The sequence below is a fragment of the Manis javanica genome, chromosome 7 (genome assembly GCF_040802235.1).
Source record: "Manis javanica isolate MJ-LG chromosome 7, MJ_LKY, whole genome shotgun sequence".
NCBI lineage: Eukaryota > Metazoa > Chordata > Mammalia > Pholidota > Manidae > Manis > Manis javanica.
In genome coordinates, this window is record NC_133162.1 from 61,082,347 (window position 1) to 61,107,834 (window position 25,488).

At 34.2% G+C, this 25,488-nt stretch overlaps 1 protein-coding gene across 4 annotated transcripts in view; it reads left to right on the forward strand.

Annotated features, from left to right (window-relative positions):
* The window catches only part of PCDH15 (protocadherin related 15), a 1,663,341-nt gene that overhangs the window by 1,319,975 nt on the left and 317,878 nt on the right, over positions 1-25,488 (forward strand). For all 4 annotated transcript variants that reach the window (XM_073241042.1, XM_073241040.1, XM_073241039.1 and 1 more), the window contains 3 exons: positions 323-529; positions 8,014-8,148; positions 9,872-10,021. In XM_073241042.1, the coding sequence (XP_073097143.1) occupies positions 323-529; positions 8,014-8,148; positions 9,872-10,021 (492 nt within the window). The remainder of the gene's footprint in view (positions 1-322; positions 530-8,013; positions 8,149-9,871; positions 10,022-25,488) is intronic.

The following is a 25,488-nucleotide window of genomic DNA, read 5'->3' on the forward strand; positions in this document are numbered from 1 at the left end:
TCAATTTTCTAACTGTACTGAACCACAGTGATCTCATATAACAACATGTAATAACAGATTCAATAATTCATCACTGTGATTATTATTATTATTATTTTTAAATTTGCACTGGGTTTCAAGACAGGAGACCAAAAAATTGATGAACCCTCTCTGGCTTCCATTTCTTCATTTGTGTTGTTTAAGGGTATTTTAACTTTAAAGCATTTCTTCTTTCTGTAATGATAATCAGTTTAAAAGAGAATTCCCAAATGTAGCATGAAAAATAGCACTTCGAAAGGATACTATAACATAGAATTTTTTAACTTTCTTTCTGCTTTTCTAGGCTGAACAGGACAATGGTCATCCTCTTCCAGCATTTGCGAGTCTACATATTGAAATATTGGATGAAAACAATCAGAGCCCATATTTCACAATGCCCAGTTATCAAGGCTATATCCTGGAATCTGCTCCAGTGGGAGCAATTATTTCTGACAGTCTAAATTTGACCACCCCTCTAAGAATTGTAGCTCTGGACAAGGATATAGAAGATGTAAGTTAAATATAAATTTTGCTCTTGTTTTGTTAAGACATCTGTTGTTATATTTATGTCTGAACATTCCTGTTTGCAATCAGAAATACTGCAAAGGTATGGCTGCATGACCTATCGAATAGAGAACAATGTCAGTATAAATAAGAGTTTAGTGTTGTAATTTAATTCCATATCAAAGATATTATTGTAAAACCATGTTTGAATTCAGCAACTGTTCTTTCTCATTTTACTATTCAGTATAAGGAAGACATTGAATAGTTTATTTATAGTTTGATACACCAACAGGGCAGTCTTTTTTAATCAGGATTGAAACTGTTTATGTAATTGCTGGTAGGAAAAAAAGGTGGCATTGCCTGATGAATATAAAAAGTCATAAAGACAGCCCTGGAGTGTGATTTGGGGGACTTTTCTGATGGTATGTTATTAAAGAAAACAGGGCAGCTGGCACACTTACACTTCTTCCAGTGGCCATGCTGATGCCCCACACTTTCTCCACTCCACACATCACTGTCCTGTTTCTGTGTACTGACACTAGCTACGTGAGTGGGAAATGGTCCAAGCTGGGAAGATCAGAGAATTTTACTTCTTTAGCTAGCGTGATTGCTATACAAAGAGTCGTCGGAAAATCTATCCCAGGTCAGAGTCCTCCCAAGAACTGAAAAGGGAAAAGCAAAACAAAACAATGGAGCTGGAAGACTCTGGCATCAAGTATTAAAGAAGCAGAAATGAACCTGAAGCTATTTTAGCCAAGATGGCTGATACCATGGAGAAAGTCCACCATTAGTGGGAGAAATGAAGCTTGACAGACAAACACAGAGAGTCCAGCTGTGTTCCTGATTTTTAGGTTTGAGGTCTCCAGAGCTACATGACTCCCTGAAGATCCTCTTTTGGTTCAGTGACCTGCCACAGTATTTTCCCACATCTCTTATTTAACATACTACGTACTTGATCCCTGTGACTTTAGAAGTCCTGTTTCAGCCTTACGCTCTGTGGATGGGAGCGCTCTGCAGCTCTGCTGTCCAGCACAGCAGCTACTGGCCACATATGGCCACAGTGCACTCGAGATGTCACTAGACTGAAAGCATAAGCTTAACATTTTCTTTTAGATTGATTTAATTAATTTATATAGTCACTTGTTGCTAATTGTACATGGCAGTTCTTGAACATCCCCAAAAATCTTATTGCACGGAGCTTTGCCATCAGTTTAGTAAATTAAGAGGGCACTTTCAGACTCTTTTTTCCTCTTTCTGAAAAAATTTTGTAAACCTTGACAGCTCTTGTGTGCACGCCACTTCTCACCAGATGTTTTATTTTACTCTATCTCCCTTTGCTTTCCTTTGTTCTCTTCCCACCTTTTTTGTCCTTAATCTCTCATTTCATTTCATCACGTTTTAATGGTAGCAGTCATTAAGTTCTCAGTACCTGCCAGACAATATATAGATGTTTTATCTTCTATTAACATCCTTAAATCTCACAGCAAACATAACAGATGCAATTTTCCATATTGTAGAAGGGGAAATTGAAGCTATCATAAATGACTTGCTATGATCACAGAGTTAGTAAATGGTGGAGTGGACCTTGAACCAAGGTCTGTAGGAAGCAACATCCTTTAATTTAAGCACCAGGCTAGATAACCGCTGTCTCTTTATATAGTCTGACTATACTCTGACTATGATAACAGATGATAAATATTATAGACTGTCTTCCTAGAAACAGTGTGTATACAGACACAATTACACATCCTAATTCGGGGGACTTAGAGATCCCTGAAGTCCAGTTACATGAATCACAGGCAGAAAGTCTTTATTTGGTGAATCCTCACTAGGAACTTCACAGAGCCACCTTAACCAGTTTTATATAGGCTCAGCCGATATATTTTGCAGTTCTGGAAATATCCCACAAATGTTGGTGGGAATTTTATTTCCTTTTTTAAAAATGTGAATGCCTAATCATGCCTTAAGCAGTGACTAGTCAGTTTGAAAATTTTGAATAGTTTAAGTCACACCATAATCATAGTGATTAGCAAAAAGTAAATCCTGAAGAAAAAATGCAGTGTAATTGTGCCATAGTAGTGAAATTTATGTATTTTTACTTGCTTGGTTAATTTGTATTATTTAATAGTCACATGCAAAGCCCTACATTTGCTTATGTACATTCTTACTTTTCTGGATTGCCATTCACTTTAAATTAAAAATGTTAAAATTATGTTCTAAGGGACTTTATAAGGCAGTGAGACTTACAAGGTACTGCTGAGGTGGGGTGGGGAGAACTTCCGGGTCTAAAATTTCGGGGAAATGCTACTTAGATTCCTAATCTTAGAGACTTACACTTCTAACTAGCCTTTCAGATGCTCTGTTTGAAAGGGTAGGGAAGCATACTTTGGATCTTAGGAGTTTATGCTTTGGAGTTAGACAGCACTGGGTTTGAGTCTTGGTTTTACTGTGTGAAAGCTACATAATACTGTGAACCTCACATTCACAGTTGCCCCAGTTTATTCAATCACCTGTGATCCGAAAAGGCTTGTGGTTGCAATCATTGCTACCTTGGCCTGGGACGGGTGGGGATGGACATGGAGAGGAAATTTCCCTCAGATGATGCAATATATATATATAGAGCATGGCATGTTTAATAGATTTTATAAAAATGCCAAGAAATTAAACTATGTGTATCTGACCATTTTTATTTATTATTAAGGCTTATCTTCTTTCTAAATTTATCTACAGTGAGTGCCTAGAAAGCAAATAAGTATACCTAGTACCCTAGGGGCAAAATTTTTATATCACATATAGCTTCTACATATCTGTAATTTAAATAACTCCATAAAATATTAAACATAGTTTAATCCAACTGTGTAAACTAAGCAAAATGTTCTCTTAAGACACATTCCTCAGGAACTGATATAACACTTCATTAAACCACTCAGGTTTGAAACCCAGAAGTCATCCTTGATTTTTGTTTACTCACAACTAAGACATTTTCAGATTCCTCCAGTTTTGTCCTCTGAATATTTCTTGGTTCCCTTTTCTTCACTCCATCTTTGCAGCATCCAAGCTATTTGTCTCTTCATAGAATTGCTTCCTGAGATCCTTGCCTCCATTTTTTCTTGCTCAAATCCATCTTTCACTCATCTACTAGAGTGATTTGTTCAAAAGCTCAAATCTGACTATATGACACTTTTGCCTAATATACTTTCATGACTTTAATTTCCCTAAAGAAGAAAATTCATCCTCATGTACATGGTTTCCTGTTACTTTAGCCTGAACATTGATACTGGCTCATTTCCTGAAACTTCTTGCTTCACCTATTACACTGACAATGGCATTCATTGCTTCCTGGCTATGCCAGGCTTCTTATCTAATTACCTTTGTTTTGAAATCTTTCATTTCCATTACACAAGCTGGCTTAGACAATTTATGCTCAGCGTTGAGAATTCAGCTCAGGCCTCCCCTCATTCAAGAATCTTTTCCAGACTCTGCATTCTCAGTTGAGTTGTATGACTCTCCTTGCTGCCTTTCTCTAATGTAATGCTTGTGTCATTGTATGTTTCTTTCTCCCTCACTGAATTTAAATCCATTGAGGATAGGTCCTAGATCTTAATAATTTCTGTATGCTGAAGATTTAACACGGTTCAGAACTCAGTGTGTTGTAATAATTCTTAATGAACTAATAAACTCAGGCAGAATGAGGATGTCTAACATACCCATAAAAAATTACAACAATATTGAATTAACTCTTTCACAATATGTCCATCCTGGGGCTGGACAGCTAATTCCTGGAAAGCTCTTCACCACATTGAGTTGTAACCAGTCTTCTTGTAACTGATTCATTATTCTTTATATCTTTCATTTGTCATCACACAGAGTGAATCTGTGGGATAGTCATTAATATGTTTGAAGACAGATTTATGTCCTTCTGAATCATCTCCTGGCCAAGTATTCTTTATTTTTAAAGTAAAACCTGTTTATTGCTCAGTTATTTAAAGATCCACATTAACACCAGAAAATATCAGGGCTCCTTTAGTTCACTGGCAAGAATTTTACTACATAGTAAATTCTTACTGTATTTGAATGTCAGAATTAGTGAAATTAATCAGCACAGGAATAAAGAATTTAAGAATAAATGAAAATTAAATATCAGGCATAAAAAGAGCAGTTGTCACAACAGGAGGTGGTTCTTTTGAATTGCTTCAAGAACAGCTATGCCACATGGCAAATGCCAAGAAAAGGAGAGACTTGGATGTATTTGTTCAAAAATTAGGTTGTATTTGTTCCTTAAATTCCGTGGGATATAAGACAAGGTTTTTAGGAATAGAATCGGGGATTGGTGACTTGTAGTGTTACTAGCAGGGTAGATATTGAGTCAGAAGGAATCTTAAAGGTCATGGTGAAACTGAAAAAAAATAGTCAAAAGTATTTGTACTAATGTTCCCTTTCTATAGATATATGGATATTGACACATGCATAAACAAATATATTTATATGATCAAATTTATATGTTTTTCAAATACTCTTACCTCATAGCTTTAAAATAGTTTGGAATATGGATGGAGTAGGTAATGTGCAAGGGTTTTAAGAGGCATGTCTCAGACCACTGCTGTTTCCATGGCAGAACCACTAAAAGTTTATTATTGAATTTTGGTTATAAAAGAAACAGGGAATAATAATCACAAAAGTTACCCATGGCTTGTAGAAAAGCAATGATTCACTTATACTTCCATGTCAATTCACACCCCTGTAATATAAAGTGTTGATTGTTTCAAACTAAAGGTATCTTTGAAATTTAATACAATGTACACTGAAAGTATAATGTACACACGTATACTTTATAAATATTGTCATGCTATCATATATATATTATTATGTTTGAGAATACTAAGAAAAAATACATCTTGGAAAAAGTTGCTACTTTAAATGCACTGGAAAATGTTTTTTGGTTGTTTACTTGTGTACAACTATATGTCATATGTATGTTTGTCATCTTTTATATTTACATTTTTTATTGTTTAATTTGCATATAGGTTCCACCTGGTGGAGTTCCTGTAGGTACCAGGTCTTAAGTTTGTGTTTGTTTTTTTGTTAATTGCTGTGGCTCATTTCTTTGTTCTGTTTATTTTCTACTAAAACAAATAAGCAATTATTTCATTATTGCTTATAAAGACATCTACAACCATTTAAAATTTATCTATGTATATATAGATGCAAATTAAATTTACTTATATCTGTTATTGGTATAGTAGAAGGAAATTGTGTAGAATCCAAGTTGCATGTCAACTTAAAGTATTTAATTATTAAATATTGTTCCAGCCCATGACACACATTAGTAATTCATCACCGCCTATTTTCTGAAAGATTCCAAGTTTGGAATCCCTTTTGAACAAGGTACTTAAGGTAACTACTGTCAACTAATTCAAACTGGCAGATGAGATTAAATTTTTGGCATATTTCTACAATACTTTTAATTTATATGCACAAGTATGCATACATATGTATGTGCACATATATTTGTATTTCTGTGATATATGTGTATATATATGAGGACGCACATACTCTTGTGTGTGTATTTTGATTCCCACTAGAAATCTAAAGTTGGTTTCAAAATCAATATCTGTCATGTTTGAATGCAGTATTTATTCTTTATAACTTTCAAAATTTTCATATTCATTTTCTTTTCACACTCATGTTTGTTTGCTTTTGCATTTGTATGTGTTTGTTATACATTCATTTTTTTCTATGCTGTGAGTGAATATCAGAGTTTATTTTACCCTCCAAGAAAATAATATACAAATAAATAAAGTAATATTTTATACTTTTAGTACATACTCAATGTATACTTTAGAGTAAAATAATATTATCTTATGCCAAAGGGAAAAGAACATTTATTAATCAGTCCTCTGTGTACATATTGAGTTAGAAAATGAATACTTATTTTAAGTAAATTTATAGATATAAGAACTACATAAAATCTGTCCCTGTGAGAATAATAAGACAGCATTATCAGACCATTTATAGTCACAATATACCATATCTGAAACTAGTATCACCCTTACAAATGAATTTAAGATATTAACCTTTGAGTGACAATTGTTGGAACGTTTCCAAATCTGCTTTCTAATTTTTTATACTTAAAGAAATACCAAGATATTAAATAGTATCATCTATGTATACTATATATAGATTTTTAAATGTTACTATTTTATGTATTTATTAACTTTAAAAACTATATTTTAATCAGAGATTAACTGTGCAGGATACTTTAAAATGAGCTCTAATATGCTTTGTATGATAATAGCTTCATGTATTTTGTTATATTTCTTATATACAACAAATAACCTGAAGTTCAGAGAGAAATATTATTTTAGTTTTGTTAGTTATTATAAAATGACTTAAAGTGGAGACAGTTCAATTATCAAAAGGTCTTAGTGTTTCTGGTTATCAAATGAGTCTGTTTATGAATTCTTTGTGTGCATATCATCTTCAAATGGGAAACATTTGACAATGGTTTGTGGCTTTCACAAATTGGCAAAATGAACAGTATTGTTTGTGACACAACCGTATATTATAACATGGTCACCTAGACATAACTATACACATTATTTTAAAAGTTGGAATAATCTATAAAAAACACCCCAACTCCCTGTATCATCCCTGTTGGGTTTTTTTTTCCAAAGCCTCCTTAGTGATCTACTCTCTCAATATTCTTTAATTTTCTCCACCTACCTTCCTGCCCCACTAGGCAGACACCAATCCAAGCCTACCTACTTTACATCTTTGGTCCTTCTCTGAAATGCTAATATTAATGCTTATCTTTCAGGAATGGTAATAAGATTGTGAAGGGTTCCCAATACTTAGTTAACTATCTCTGCTTTAACCTTTTATAACCACGTCCTCCTTTATGTATGTATGATTTTCTTCCAGACTCTTTTTTCAGACACACAATTAATTTATATATTTCCAATCTAGTCATTTGAAATATTTTAATTAAATATTACACTTTATTTTGGAGAATTTTTACAGCATTAAAATAAGAAAGAATGAGCATTATTTATAAGTAATGAATTTTACATGACCTATTTTATTTCTACTTTATATTAAACTTGAGGACAGATTAGCACCATGTATATTTGCAGTTTAACACTACAAATGAAGTAACTATAAAGTCCTATAGCTACAATTCTGGGTTCCACTTTCCTTTTCTTGTGTTTCTTTTTATTTTTCTAGCCCAATGAAGTTCTCAAAAACTATACTAGCACATATTTCAATATTTTGCTTTCCACAAAATGAGTGTCTTAGGATAGTTTAACTCAATTATAAGTAAAGATCTAGTTAATTCTCTCTTTAAAAATGAATACAGTGATGTATATTTTTATTTGAGAAGTTAATTTCCAGGTAATATGAGCTAATTTCCAGGTACTATTTCCAGGTAAAATGAACTAATAGCTGCATTATTTATTCACAATTTTAATTAATGGCATTTTTTTTTCAAAGACAAAAGACCCAGAGCTTCACCTTTTCCTGAATGATTACACCTCTGTCTTCACCATCACACAGACTGGTATCATTCGCTTCCTCACCTTACTTCAACCAGTAGACAGGGAAGAACAGCAAACTTACACCTTTTCGGTAAAGATATTTCATATATATATATATATATATATCTGTATGTGATAGAAAGAAATGTCTTTTTAAACTGAAAATTGAGAGGAAAATGCACTTTTTTCAAGAATAGCATAGAAGATTATCAATAATAAAAAATTCTTTACATGCATTTCTCCTTTTACTGTTCATAAGTTTGTTTAGTTGTGTTATTATTCTTTCCCATAGAAGGAAAATTATTTTTGAAATGAAAACAACAAAATGGGAATTTCATTCTTCACCATGCACTCAATTGACTTAAATTGATGTTATAATATAGAATCCATAAAGTTTTGTTTCCTAACCTTTATTTTATTTTACTTTTTCATGTCTGCTTTTTTTTTTTCATTCTTGATTTTGTCATAGGGTTAGGTCAGTGGTTCTCAACTAGGCGTGAGGCCTGCCCCCCACCCTCTCCTTCCCCCAGGAACAGCTGACAATGTCTGGAGACATTTTTGATATTCACTACTGTGAGAGGGTGCTACCGGCCTCTGGTGGGTAGGCACAAAGGATGCTGCTAAACATCTTAAAATACATGTGACTGACTCCCACAACAAAGAATTCTCTGTCTCAAAATGTCAATAGAACTGAGATGGTTAGGTTAGGTCAAGAATCGTAGGATAGGTTAATCAAGAAAAAAACAAGGGAAAATTATTAAAGCTTTGATTGTAAATAGGTATTGAGATGTGTGTGTGTGTGTGTGTGTGTGTGTGTGTGTGTGTGTGTGTGTGTGTGTGTGTGTGTGTGGTGTGTGTGTGGTGTGTGTATGTGTGTGTGTGCAGTAGAGTTGAGGGCAGAATACAGATAAAAAGTAAGTTCTATTATCCAATTTCCTGAACTGGATTTTATTTGAATATAAGATAAAAATGAGCTGATAGAAAAGTAGAGGTTATGGGACTTAGATAGGAGTTCTTTCTGAAGTTAAACAGCAGACCCAGAGCTTCTAAAAAACTTAAAGTGACAGTTACAACTTAGATACAGAGTGGATTTCAGAAATTATTCTGAGCAAAGATAGTAGTGTAGCTTTGTTTACCAAACTGTCTCAAAATGTTATTATAATTAAGATATCACTATTAACTAATGCCAATGAGTCCTTTAAAAATTGCCATTTTATGATTTACTAGAAAAAATATTACATATTGAGGGCACCTACTTTCTTGCCTGGATATAAACATGTTAGCGATGAAAGCAACTATTGTGTTGTACACAAAATATATAAAAGTGGAGAATATTTTCCTAACCATTTTTTAAAGATTATATAGCAGTTAGCTTTTAAGAATCAGCAATATTACTGACCTGCCTTAAGCCTCTAGGATATTTTACATAGTACACTATATATACATATATATGTATATATAGTATATAATAAATACTAATAAATAAGTTAATATATCTATACAGTATAGAATTAAATAGTTCAGAGTATTTAAAAAGCTGTCTAAACACCTCAATATACTGTTTATTTAAAATGTGCTTGGAATTTGATACGTTAAAAATAAAACAGAATCCTTCATAACTGTTTCTGCACATTAGAATTCTTTGATTATATGTACTATTATAGTTGTTCTACTTCCTTTAATCAATGAAACATTTTAGCACCCTTTTTAAACTGTAAATTACATGTAAGAAACTTCTTAAATCATAATAGTGAATTCTGTACTACTTATGTTTACACAGCTTCTCTAGTAAATGTATTTTTTTTATCCCCAAGATAACAGCATTTGATGGTGTGCAAGAAAGTGCGCCAGTTATTGTCAATATCCAGGTGATGGATGCAAATGATAACACTCCAACCTTCCCTGAAATATCCTATGATGTCTATGTTTATACAGACATGAGCCCTGGGGACAGTGTCATACAGGTAACTACCCATTTAATATGAAGATATACTCGAAGCAATTATTTCCATGGGCACTATACAATGGATCGGTTAAGAAATTGCTTAAGAAATGAAAATGAATTTCAGAGTTATTGGATAAGATAATTTTAAAAACTTTAAATTTGTGTTTGCCTTTCAAATAAAGGTATATCTATATGTACTTTAAAGTAGAAAGAATTGGTGATTAGATATAAACATAACTATTTGACCTGTTGATACTTGATTTTTTTAAATTAACATAATTAATATATTTGATTAATATATTAAATTTATGTAATGTGCTGAATTTTCAAGTATTAGACATGCAGTTTAAAATTTCAAGTTATTTTGAACCATTGTATAAGTGGGTTATATTTCCCTTGGTTATAAATATAAAGGACTGCATTAATAATTTACAGATAGTATTATTAGACATTAGTTACCTGGACATAAAATAGAACCATTAAAACAGAAAAAAATAAGATTAAAAAGTAAATGTTATCTTTGAAAACACAGAAATCTGGCAGAGTCTTTCTCCTTATTTTCACAATTAATGATGCTTATTACATTTAAATAAGTTTTAAGTTATCTTAAAATCCTTTTTTTTGTATTCTGAGTATAAATCATAGAGAATTAATAATATCCTTCTTTGAGGATTTTTAGAGATCTGAAAAATAGTTCACTCTAGTACTTTCAAACTGGCTGTACATGAAAATTATCTAGGGAGCTGTTTAGAAATACAGATGACCAAGATTCACTTCAGCTTTCTTGGATCTGAAGCTATATGAGAAAATCAATATTAAAAGACAAACCTGAATAGTTTCAGTTGCCCAACCATGAAAAGACCACTGATCTATATTTTCCTCTAAATTTGAGAGTCAGATAATAATTTCAGGTTACCTCTAAGGCCAGGAAAGCCATGATTTGATATGATTTTTAGAGTATTTGAATGGTTCCTAGTTATTACTAAATTTCATATATGACATATATATGTATAGCTTCTATGTATAGTTTAATCACCTCCTCTTTTCCTTTAGAGTCCTTTCCTTCTAAGGAAGGATTCGTTAGTTTTCAGTAGGTAGTTCCTAGTAATTCTTCCTTAATAGTTCTTGCTCCTGCAACCCACGAGTAGAAATGCAGTAGTTTATAGCTAAGATAATGATACAGTAGTGTTTCCTCATCAGTGTAAGATATATAGGAATAGTTAAGAATATGCCTCATGGCTTTTACACTACTTTCAGTTAACCAAGAACACTCCTGTTACTCCAGATTTTACATGGCTAACTCATTTTCATCCTGTAAGATGTAGCTCCAAAGTCATCTCCTCAGAGAAAGTTTCCCTAACAGCTTTGTGTCAATAGCCTCGCAGTGCATGCACACACACATGCCTTCATTCACGTTCTTTGTCTATAACTTACCCTCTCTCCCAACTATTATAGCCACTGTGACCATCTGAAATTATCTTATTTTCTTCTTTCTTGCACCCCAAACTCCAAGAGATCAGCCAGTCATATTTGCCAAATGCCAGCACATGCCAGACCTATTAGCCATGCAGTAAATATATCCTCAAAGGATGAATTACTAATTTTGCATGATATAATTATTAATATAAATTGGAAATAATTCAGTGCTATCACTATTTTACTTATTGGATTAAGAGAGGCTTTCTTGAGTACTGTACGCAGGTGTGACCTTGGTTCTGGAAGTTGACCTGAAAGTATATCTCATGTGCGAATTGTCCTCTGCTGTATATATGCTAGACGGGGAAAAAGGTTTCAAACAGTCACCTTACTTTTTTTTTTTTCATATCTTGGTTTATGACACTTGTCATATTGATGAAATCCACCTTTCCACACAAATGTCTTGAGGGCAGAACTGTAATTAGTTTATTCCTGTATTCTTAGTATCTGTATCCATAGTGCTTCACATGTAATAGATGCTTAATAAATGTTTATTTGAGGATAATGGAAAGGAAGATGTGCAGACAAGTAGATTTGAATGAATGGGAAGACATAAATGTATTGGCCTTTATTTCTAGTCAACTCATGGGCCTAAAGAGCTACATTTATCTTCACTGAGGTACACTTTCATAGGGAGCCAAATTATAGTTTATACAGATAAAGGAATGCCAATTATTGTCATGTTCTTATTTAATTAGACCTGATTCTCATCTCTATAATAACATAATTGGAAATGAAAATAAGTTTATACAGAAAAACTGCCAGCAGGGACTTGGAATGTGTAACTAAGAAAATGATAGCAATTATGTGATGGAACCATATCTCAAAAAATGTTTGCCTTAGGGGATCAAAAGCATATTTCTGGCATTTCTAGGCTACAAAATTTAATTTCCCTTATGTATCTCTTTATAAAATTGATCTTATCTTGCCTTTAAAGATGCATATTTCATGTATTTCTTTGAACTATGCAGATTATGAAGACAGAGTGTTGTTTGTGTCTTTATGCCTCTGATTTTTAAAAAATTATTTCAATGCCGAAAAGGAAGCCTTATAATTTGTATTTTCAGTGTTATTCCTGGTGTGTGGTAAAAGAGTTGTGTGGCTATAAAACAGCCTCCAAGGGCCTAGAAATAAAGGGAAATAGATTTCCTATTGAGAGAAAACATTTAAAACAAACAAAATGTTTCAGGACTGTGATCAGCTTCTGCCTTTTAAGGGTCACAAAATAGGTTCTTATGCTTCACCCACCCAACCCCTCATCAATCATGCCTTTTCCCATTAATCCAACAGATTGATTAGTTTACTTTTGGTTCGTAATCTGATGTCAAAAAGAGTGAAAGTACTAGAAACAAAGAAGACAATGTATACTGTCCAGCAAAAAGAAGCTTGGATAATAGGCTTTAAGTACTATTATCAGATAATTTTTAATCTCTTATTTTCAGTGCAGCCATGAGACTGTCTCTACCCAATGTAAGCACATAGTTAGCTGAGTCTACTATCTTCTTATAAGGTAGCTTTCCTTGCTTACAAGAAGTGGGTATGTTGGTCATAAAGACGTGAGTAGCCAGGTCCTTATTAAAAGTGCTCATATAATTATGAATTGGTCTTCTAACTTTATCTATATCTTTTATGCTTTATTATTATATAAAAAGGAACAAAGTGATTCTGATGTATATGGTGCATGAACCACACTTTTAGAAGCATTGCCAAAAAGTGGCATCTGCCTCTTGTATAACTGGAAATGAAGTGTAATCAGATTATTAGCACATTTTGTGTTGCGGGGGAAGTTACTGGTATGAGTGAGAATGATTTTATGCCATATGAAAGCCCCTTGGTAGGTCATCACTGAAATCTTACAGGTTGATGATGATGGATACCAAGCTCTATTGCCTTAAGGTCTTATTTCTCACACATTACTAGTTTTCTTGAAAAACCGGTTGCTTTATATTAAAGATATAAATTTTGATAAATAATTTTAGTATTTTGAAGATGTAGATTTTAATGTTACTAGGTGATTATCTATTCCATGTTCCATAGATGCTATTGCATTAATCCTTACAGAATGTCAGAGTTCTACCTGAGGAACTTTAAAAAATACTGAGCCTGGACCCCACATGGAGATATTTTTATTTAAATGACCTGGCCACTCATAGTAACGTCACTTGGAGAGATTTTATTTAATAAAACCAAGCAGCTTTAATATGCCACCCACTGTGCAAAAAGATGCCTTAAACTTTAACTATTTTTGTTCCTCTTAAAATGGGAATCCTTGGTAGAAATATTCCGAAGAAAGAAGTAACAAAGACATAGCTCTCTGAGATGGAATCCCATCTGGAGCTGAGTCCTTTGATTCTCACCTCACCTCTTTCCGTTTTTCACATTCTCTAATTCTTCTGTCTTGCTTCTTGCTCCTCTCTTCACTTGTTTGAAGTCCACCCCTTCCCCTCACCTTAATCTGTGGTCCACTAATTATTCCATTTCTTTCCATTTTCTTTCACTACAATAATCTCTTCCTCTACTGATTCTTTCCCTTCGGCCTATAAACATTCTTAAATCTTTCCACGCCCTGGTCTAAACACTCCAGACAAAACCTCATTCTGTTATCCCACTCAGATATCACACTGATATATTCAGGTACTTGGATTGATAGAAAACTTTAGAGAATTAATTAATTTATTGTTATTCACCAATTTTATTTATCTATAGTTATATAATTTGGCTTTCCCTCACATCATAACACAAAAATCATATAAAATCATAAATCTAATGAGTCTATCACTAATTCTCAAATATAAAAGCTTTTCTCAGTCCTTAGTCTATATAAAATTCTCACTTTGTCCTTTCATAGAAAATATCCCTGGTTCTCATTCTACCTCCTGGTGACTGGCGGACTTTGGTGCTGGCTCCTTGTCAGTTCTCACTTTCTCCAAAAAACTAACATGAAGTTGTCCTCTATTTCATCTTATACGAGTTTTCACTCATCACCCCTATGTAAACTGTTGCCTCACAAAGTAAAATGCCCTGTGATGGCCTGAGCACCAGGCTGTCATTACAGGCATCTGCTGGACACGGCAGTGTAGGTTTTTGACAAGTACTTTGACAAGTACTTCAAACTGGACATATTCCGAGGTAAATTAACCAATCCATTATCTTTTTTTCTAATACAGAAACACACACACACATACACAGAGACTCAACCACACACATCCTGTCCTCTTTGGAGGCTATACTGTGAAGGGCCCAGTTAATCTGAGATTACACAGGCTCAGGCCAGCCATGTCAGTCATATTTCTTTTCTCCCTCCTTCACCTGTGTATATCCAGATGATTGTCCATTTTCTGAAACTGCTGTTTCAAAATGTATCTGTCTGTTATCATTTCCTTTCCCATGCCTGTGCACTGCCATAATTTAGGCTACTGAAGTAAACTGATTGACAACTCTACTTCTGTATATTCGTTACCCTGCTACAAATGATTATTCTGAAACAAAAGTCAAAGAAGATCCCCATACTCCTGGAAAATTTACCCAAGAAAGAGCCCAGTCTCCACATATACAGTCAAGAACATCTATGTAATACCTTAGATGTTTTTCTCAATCCTGCTACATCTCTCCATGTAATTGATTTTCAGAGCATATAGAAAATTTTGTTTTGTTTTATTTTGTTCAATTTTAGCATGGAATATCCTTCCCATTCTATGTGTATTGACATCTCTCTCTGGCTTTAGGGTTTAATCCAAATTTTATCTTTCTTTCTCCATTCTTCAATGCACAGTTCTAATATTAGTTGTAAAATTAAGCCTTTATTTTCTAGCAAGTAATTAATTGTTCTTTCCACCATACTCCCACATATTTATCTGCATTTTACTGTGCCTTGCATTAAGGTTAGCTTTTACATGCTTGTCTACCCTACTGAACCATACGTTCCTTTAAGACAGGAACTCTTACTGTTCTCTAATCACCAGTGCCCAGCACAATGACACACAGTGGGAATTCACCAAATATCCACTGAATTTATTCCCTCAATTAATACATTCTCAATCAGTTTAGAAAAAGCCTCATTCAAGAAATGCATTATGTTTGGCTTAAAAAGTCTCTCTGTCATACACAAAGTGTTATCCCCCATATCTTTCTCAAAATGCTTTCTAACTTCATAAATTCAGCCAGGCTACCCCTTTACTTCTGTTAAAATGGAAACATACTTTTACATTGAAAATATTCTGGTCTATTTCTTCTAGTTATGCTGTGCCATGGATCATTGAGTATTAGAGCTAGAAATTACTTTGAAAATATTTCTTATTCACATCCTATGTTTTAAAAAACATTTGAGTGAACACGTTGATAAATAACTGGTCCTAGACTAGCTCCAGATATAATTTGAAACATAAATAAAATTAGGGTAAACTTGAGAGAGGGACTAAAGACGGCAGCATGAGAGGTAAGACTGAGACCTCCTCCTAAAACTACATATAATATGAAAGTATAATTTAACAGAACTAATCTTGAAAGAGCAACAGGAAAGAAGGCTTCACCAGACTGCATACACCTGGAGAAAAGAGCAGACCTCACCGAACAGGGTAACATAACAAAGCTGTGACCCAGCAGGGCCCAAGGCCTTCTCCCACCCCACCTCACTGGCAGGAGGAAGAGAAACAGAGCAGGGAGGGAGTGGAGGCCTAGGACTGCTGAACAACTAGCCCTGGAGATCTGCTCTGGGAACATGAACTTACATTGCATGGTGAAGGGTGATTTAGTGTGGTTGGAAAGCTAAAACAAGTGGAATACCTGGAGAGATGGAGATTCTAACTGCTTGTGGAAAACAGGGATTCATATCTAACTGATCTGGGTGGGCAATCTCAGAGACTTCCTAAAAGCGAGAGGGCTGCTAAAGGGGCAAGGATTGCATAGAGCTTACTGCTCAGGAGAAAGGAGAGGTAGACAAAACGGTCTGGGTGCACTGTGCCCAGCAGGTTGGGAGCTTAAACGATCTTCAGGTGCTCCATCCCCCTGACTGGCTAAGCAGCTCCAAGGACCCCACCATGATACACAGCCTGCTGTGTCTTCCTCCAGGATAGCCTGCATATGGCTCAGGCTCAAAAACCAGCAACCTCTGCCCTGGCATCAGGCCAGCCAGAGGAAAGCCCTGTCTATGGCAGCTACAAACACAAAGCATAGAGGCTTACACCTATGTGTTCAGCCCATTGATTCTGGCAGTGGAGAAAGGCAGCTGGGAAACAGGAAACAGCTCTTTCCTACCCGCAAGCACCAACACTGCTCCCGTGTGACCCCCAACATCACTCCAGGGGCTGAGCAACTCCAGAGAGTAGAGCTTCTGGACACTAGAGGGCACCACAGACAAATATGAAAAGTCAAGGGAACCTGGTTCAAAGCAAAATTATGAAGACAGCTGAGAAAGATGCAAATGAAATCAAACTCATGAATCTTCCTGAAAGATATTTCAAAATAAAAATCATTAACATACTCATGGAGGTACAGAAAAATATTCAAGCACTCAGGAGTGAATTTAGGATGGAGATCCAATCATTGAAGAACACAATGGAGGGTATTAAAAGCAGATTACATACAGTGGAGGAGATGATAAATGAAATAGAAAATAGGGAAGAAGAATATGAAGAAGCTGAGGCACAGAGAGGAAAAAGGATCTTTAAGAATGAAAGAATACTTAGAGAACTGTGTGACCAATCCAGATGGAACAATATTAGTATTATAGGGGTACCAGAAGAAGAAGAGAGAGGAAAAAAAGATAAAAAGTGTCTTTGAGGAAGTAATTGCTGAAAACTTCTCCAATCTGGGGAAGGAGATAGTCTCTCAGGCCACAGAGGTGCACAGATCACCCAATACAAGGACCCAAGGAGGACAACACCAAGATATATAATAATTAAAATAGCAAAGATCAAGGATAAGGACAGACTATTAAAAGCAGCCAAAGAGAAAAATAAGAACACATACAAAGGAAAACCCATCAGGCTATCATCAGACTTCTCAACAGAAACCTGATAGGCCAGAAGGGAGTTGCAAGATATATTTAGTGCAATGAAGCAGAGGGACTAGAACCAAGAATACTTTATATGGCAAGATTATCATCAAATTTGAAGGAGGGATTAAACAATTTCCATATAAGCAAAAGCTGAGATAATGTAGCTCCCACAAACCATCTCTCCCACAAACCAGTGTATTTTGGAGGAACTGCTATAGATGGAAGTGTTCCTCAGGTTTAATAGCTGTCACCAGACGTAATAAAAAAGGATGGACAAAGAGTACAGAATATGATACCTAATAAATAAAAAATGGAGGAGGAAGGAAAGGAGGGAAAAAAAAGAACCTCTAGATTGTGTTTGTAATAGCATACTAAGTGAGTTAAGTTAGACTGTTAGATAGTAAGGAAGTTACCCTTGAACCTTTGGTAACCACAAATCTAAAGCCTGCAATGATAAAAAATACATACCTATCAATAATCACCCTAAATGTAAATGGTCTGAATGCACCAATCAAAAGACATCGACCCACTGAATGGATAAAAAAAAAAGCAAGACCCAACTATATGCTGTGTACAAGAGACTAACTTCAAACCCAAAGACATGCATAGACTAAAAGTGAAGGGATGGAAAAAGATATTTCATGCAACTAATAGGGAGAAAAAAGCAGGTGTTGCAGTACTTGTATCAGACAAAATAGACTTCAAAACAAAGAAAGTAACAAGACACAAAGAAGGACATTACAGAACGATAAAGGGGTCAATCCAACAAGAGGATATAACCATTATAAATATCTATGCACCCAACACAGGAGCACCTACAATATGTGAAACAAATACAGAATTAAAAGGTAAAATAGAATGTAATGCATTCATTTATGGAGATTTCAACACACCACTCACTCCAAAGTACAGATCCACCAGACAGAAAATAAGTAAGGACACAGAGGCACTGAACAACACACTAGAACAGATGGACCTAATAGACATCTACAGAACTCTACACCCAAAAGCAACAGGATACATATTCTTCTCAAGTGCACATGGAACATTCTCCAGAATAGACCACATACTAGGCCACAAAAAGAGCCTCAGTAAATTAAAAAGATTGAAATTGCACTAATCAAATTCTCAGATCACAAGGGTATAAAACTAGAAATAAATTGTAAAAAGAAAATAAAAGGGCTCACAAACACATGGAAGCTTAAAAACATGTTCCTAAATAATCAATGGATCAATGATCAAATTAAAACAGAGATCAAGCAATATATAAAGACAAATGAAATCAATAGCACAATGCCTCAACTTCTGTGGGATGCACTGAAGGCAGTTTTAAGAGGGAAGTATGTCACAATCCAGGCCTATTTAAAGAAGGAAGAACAATCCCAATTGCATGGTCTAAATTCACAGTTATTGAAACTGGAAAAAGAAGAACAAGTGAAGTTCAAAGTTAGCAGGAGGGACATAATAAAAATCAGAGAATAAATAAATAAAATTGAGAAGAATAAAACAATAGAAAAAATTAATGAAACCAAGTGCTGGTTCTTTGAGAAAATAAACAAAATAGATAAATCCCTAACCAGACTTATTAAGAAAACAAGAGAATCTACACACATAAACAGAATCAGAAATGAGAAAAGAAAAATCATGACAGACACCACAGAAATACAAAGAATTATTAGAGAATACTATGAAAACCTATATGCTAACAAACTGGATAACCTAGAAGAAATAGACAATTTTCTACAAAAATACAACCTTCCAAGACTTACCCAGGAAGAAAAAGAAAATCTAAACAGTCCACTTACCAGAAATGAAATTGAATTGGTAATCAAAAAACTATGCAAGAGCAAAAATTCCAAACCAGATGGATTCACTGCTGTATTTTATCAGACATTTAGAGAAGATATAACACTCATTGTCCTTAAAGTTTCCCAAAAACTAGAAGAGGAAGGTATACTCCCAAACTCATTCAATGAAGCCAGCATCACTCTAATACCAAAACCAGGCAAACACACCACAAAATAATAAAACTACAGACCAATATCCCTGATGAACATAGATGCAAAAATACTCAACAAAATATTAGCAAACTGAATTCAAAAATACATCAAGAGGATCAAACACCATGATCAAGTGGGATTCATCCCAGGGATGCAGGGATGCTACAACATTTGAAAATCCATCAATATCATTCACCACATCAACAAAAAGGACAAAATCCATATAATCATTTCCATAGATTCTGAAAAAGCATTTGACAAAATTCAACATCCATTCATGATAAAAACTCTCAACAAAACGAGTACAGAGGGCAAGTACCTCAACACAATAATGGCCATGTATGACAAACCCACAGCCAACATCATACTTAACAGTGAGAAGCTGAAAGCTTTTCCTCTAAGTTCAGGAACAAGACCAGGATGCCCACTTTCCCCACTTTTATTCAATATAGTACTGGAGGCCCTAGTCACAGCAATCAGACAACACAAAGAAATAAAAGGCATCCAGATTGGCAAGGAAGAAGTCAAACTGTCACTGTTTGCAGATGACATGATATTGGACATAAAAAAACTTAAAGAATCAACTCCAAAACTACTAGAACTAGTATTGGAATTCAGCAAAGTTGCAGGATACAAAATTAATACAAATCTGTTGCATTCCTACACATTAACAATTAACTAGTGGAAGGAGAAATCAGGAAAACAATTCCATTCACAATTGCATTAAAAAGAATAAAATACCTAGGAATAAACCTAACCAAGGAAGTGAAAGACCTATACCCTGAAAACCACAAGACACTCCTAAGATAAATTAAAAGGGGATACTAATAAATGCAAATTCATCCCATGCTCTTGGGTAGGAAGAATTAATATTGTTGAAATGGCCATCTTGCCTAAAGCAATCTACAGATTCAGTGCAATCCTTATCAAAATACCAACAGCATTCTTCAATGAACTGGAACAAATAGTTCTAAAATTCATATGGAACCACAAAAGACACTGAATACCCAAAGCAATCCTGAGAAGGAAGAATAAAGCAGGGGAGATCTCACTTCCCAACTTCAAGCTCTACTACAAAGCCACAGTAATCAAGACAATTTGGTACTGGCACAAGAACAAACCCATAGACTAGTGGAACAGAAAAGAGAATCCAGATATTAACCCAAGCATGTATGGTCAATTAATATACAAAAAAGGAGCCATGGATATACAATGGGGAAATGAAAGCCTCTTCAACAGCTGGTGTTGACAAAACTGGACAGTTACATGGAAGAGAATGAGACTGGATTACTGTCTAACACCATACACAAAAGTAAACTCAAAATGGATCAAAGACCTGAATGTAAGCCATGAAACCATAAAACTCTTACAAAAAAAATATAGGCAAAACTCTCTGGAATATAAACATGAGCAACTTCTTCATGAACATATCTCCATGGGCAATGGAAACAAAAGCAAAAATGAACAACTGGGACTATGTCAAACTAAAAATCTTCTGTACAGCAAAGGACACCATCAGTAGAACAAAAGGGTATCCTACAATATGGGAGAATATATTCATAAATGACATATCTGATAAGGGGTTGACATCCAAAATATACAAAGAGCTCATGCACCTCAACAAATGAAAAGCAAATAACCCAATTAAAAAATGGGCACAGGATCTGAACAGACATTTCTCCAAAGAAGAAATTCAGATGGCCAACAGGCACATGAAAAGATGCTCCACATCACTAATCATCAGAGAAATGCAAATTAAAACTATAGTAAGATATCACCTCACATCAATTATGATGGCCAACATCCCAAAGACAAACAACAACAAATTTTGGCGTGGATGTGGAGAACCGGGAACCTTCCTACACTGTTTTTGGGAATGTAAATTAGTTCAACCATTGTGGAAAGCAGTATGGAGGTTCCTCAAAAAACTAAAAATAGAAATACCATTTGAGCCAGGAATTCCACTTCTAGAAATTTACACTAAGAATGCTACAGCCCAGTTTGAAAAAGACATATGCACCCCTATTTTTTATCACAGCACTATTTACAATTGCCAAGAAATGGAAGCAACCTAAGTGTCCATCAGGTAAATGAATGGATAAACAAAATGTGGTACATATACACAATGGAATATTATTCAGCCATAAGAAGGAAACAAATCCCACCATTCACAACAACATGGTTGGAGCTAGAGGATATTATGCTCAGTGAAATAAGCCAGGTGGAAAAAGACAAGTACCAAATGATTTCACTCATCTCTGGAGTTTAAAACAAAGAAAAAAACTGAAGGAACAAAACAGCAGCAGACTCACAGAATCCAAGATTGGACTAACAGTTACCAAAGAGAAAGGGACTGGGGAGGATGGGTGGGAAGGGAGGGATAAGGTTAAAAAGGGACATTAAGATTCACACACATAAATTGGGGGTGTGTGTGCAAAGTGTAGGCAGTATAGCGACTACAATGTTGTTTATCTAAGTGTATATTAATGATATAAAAGAAAAAATTAGGGTAAACTTATGTAGTATTTTAATGCCTTTGACAATTTATTTTAGGTCAAATAGTGATATTATTTGTGGTATGTGTGTTTTTGTGTATGTTAATGATTATATGATTATAGTTTGAGGGTTATGTTTATTTTAAGTCTTAGTAGGTTTTCATATTTCAGCAGATACAAGATAAAAATTTGATGAGAAAACCTTACAAAAATATAGACATTTTTTAATTTGTATATAATTTTATTTATTTTTGATATTTCTAACTATTTCATTTTACTAAAGACTATTCAATATCTTACCTAACATCATTTGCATTAGAATCAAAGCATGTAACCAAAATCATGATTCTGAACTTATATAGGTTACTCCTTATGTTGCAGACTGTAATTGAATTTAAAATTTTGTTATAGCTTCTGTATCATGTTCAAATCGATGATGTTTCCATCTATGAAAATAGCAATACTTCAATTCAGTTGCTCAAGCTGGAAACCAGAGATGTATTCTAGACATATTCTTATTTGCTCTCACCTCCCAATCTCTGCCCAAGTCCTACCAGTTTTTCCTTACATACTTACTGAGCACATCTACTTTATGCCCTACGCACTGCTGCCATCCTGGTAAGAACCACCATCAATTTTCCCTTAGACCACGGCTGTATCCTTCCTTTACCTTTATTTGCATCTCAAATGGGCAACGGAAACACAGTAATCACAATCTTCCTTTTCTCCTTTCAGCAACCACAGGGTTACAGAATAAATCAGTTGATTCCTGTATTTGGTCCCTTTAATGATTTTTCATTGCTGTAAGAATAGTCTTGGTAGTGCCCTGCATGACCAGCCTCCTGATTACTCTACAATTTCATTACTTACCACTCACCTTTCTCTTGCTCTTTTAATGCTCCCACTTTGAGTTGGTAACTCCTGTTCATATGATTTTATTCATTAAGATCTCAACTTAAATGCCACTTCTTAAAGGAATCGTCCCATGACTCCTTTGCTAAATTATGCTCTCATTGTTACCCAGAGCATTCCTGATTTCTCCTTCACAGCACATTTCAGAATTTCTAATTATAATTTTAACTGTTTCTATTAGTTTGTAGGTGCAAATGTAGGGTAGTCTTTATCAGTTTCTCTTTCTTTCTTTTTTCACTATTATTGTATTCTCTACCTCTTAACAGTACCTGGTACATAGTAAACCCTTTACGAACTTTTTTTAAACAAACAAATGGATAAAGGAACTAATAGATACAGATAAAAAAATTGTTGTGTAATTTATGGACGTGTGTTGGAAAATTACCTGTATTTCAAGGTTTTGCATTAAAAAAATCAACTACGCTGTATACACACACACACACACACACACACACACACACACACACACACACACACACACATATATATATATATATATATATATATATATATATATATATATATATTATCCAAGGTATTTCCAATAAAATCTCTTGAGAGGCTAAACAGAGACTGAAAACATGTGATGAAAAATTAATCACATATGCTTAAAGAGACAAAGTTGAAATATTAACACACTTATTTGAGAATCATTTATTGTGTCAAGTTTCTAAAATGTTCGGCACTGTGACACATCTGAGGGATTAAAAGAACTGACATTGAATTTCTGACCTTAAGCTACTACTATTATAATAGGGAAGAAAGGCATATTACATTTTAGTTTTATCATACATGATAAATATGATTTATATCATCAAATTAAATACTATGAAATTGTTAACAGCTAAGTAACTCTTGAGATCTTAAGAGTTCTGTTTAGATTGATTTTTCCCACTCAGTAAATTTAGGGAAAACACTAACAATGTCAATATAGTAATAACAAATATCAGCATTTTGAATTTGTATGAGTTAAAAAAAATAATTGTCACATTTGGTTTTTATATTTTTTAAGGCATTATCCCCCTGCCTGATATATTTAGAAACAGCTGTTCAAAACAAAGTATTTGTAAATGCAATTAAGTCAATTTACTTTTATATTCATCTGCATGTGTTTTGGGCTATAGTGAAAGCTAGTCCTATTTCAATAATTAATGCCTAGATACTTGAATTTTTATGAAGTTTTTGTTTAATTGTATGCGATTGTTTTTAATAACATATACGTTGTGCATTTTTAGTTTAGACACTATTATTTCTCATTAGACTGTCCTAGATACTGCTAGTTTACTAGATAATTGACTTTAAATTTGATAATACCCTAAAAGAAACAAAACTGAACAACATATTTATACTTTTTTTCTTTAGTGCATGTCACCAAAATATTTTTTAGCTGTTGTTTTAAAAAGAAAATCTCTCCCTTTCAACTCCCACTTGTAGTAAATTATGTTATCTGAATAAAATAAAACTACTTGGATATTGAGATATTTAAAAGGCAGGAAAACTTAGGAGAAAAAAAACCCAACACTCCAAATAGAGCAGTAGGAATTTCTTATAAGCCTAGTAAACTTTGGCAAAGGAAACAGAAAACATTGCTGGGTAAACTCTAATACATATGTGTATTATAAACACATATATATGTATTTTCTTGAACAAGTTACAATTTATTGGATATAGGTTTTTATATGCTTGGTACTAAACTAGATAGTCTGAAAAATATGTAGAATGAATAAGACACAGTTTGAATCCCTAAAGATTTTGATATCTTTTGTATAATCCTTATTACCAGTGAAATAATCAGAAAATATCACAGACAATTACTGAATTGCTAAATTAGATAGAAGGCTAAGTATATTGTAAGTGTTCATCAGAAAATGAGTGGGGAGGATGGACTGTTAGGTCTTGAATAGTTGGGAAGTCTTTCTTGCTAATCAGAACTTCATGAACTTACTAGGACCTTTAGTACTCAGGTGGTAAAGAGTATATAACATTATTGGCAATGTAACGGTACAGTCAAAGACGTGGTAATTTCATGAGGCATTTAGGGTCCCAGTTTGACTGCTATTGGAGAGGGAAGGAATGGAATGGTAAAAGATTTGCTCTCCTTTTATGTAGTCAAATGTGTGTTAACTTATCTTCCATCCCCCTTGTCTTACATCTTTACTGTACATTGTGGTGTCTTTTTGTCTTTCTCTCATAGCACTCCTATTAAAAATACTTTTCTTCCCTGTCTCTTCCTCTAGACCACAAGCTGTCTGACAGAAATTATTCTGTCTGTATCCTCTGCACTCTTTGTTTTTTAAAACCCAGTGTCTGGCACAAAGTAAAGTCTAAACAAATGTGTCAGATATGTATCAATTAAGGAAGGAATATCCTGCATAATGGAGTAATTTAGATTTGGCATTTTAGACACTGTAAGATTTCTTGAAGAAGTTTTTAAGGCTCGATCCTTAAACTGATAGGTTTAAGCCTGAGGTATGAGACCTGATGGAAGCCAACTTTGAGGAAATTTTTATTTGAGGTAAGGAGCATAGAAGTTGAGCATGAGAGAAAGCAATAGCATGAAAGCATTTAGGTTTCCAGTTTCCAGTCTAAGAGTTTGAGTAATGAGATT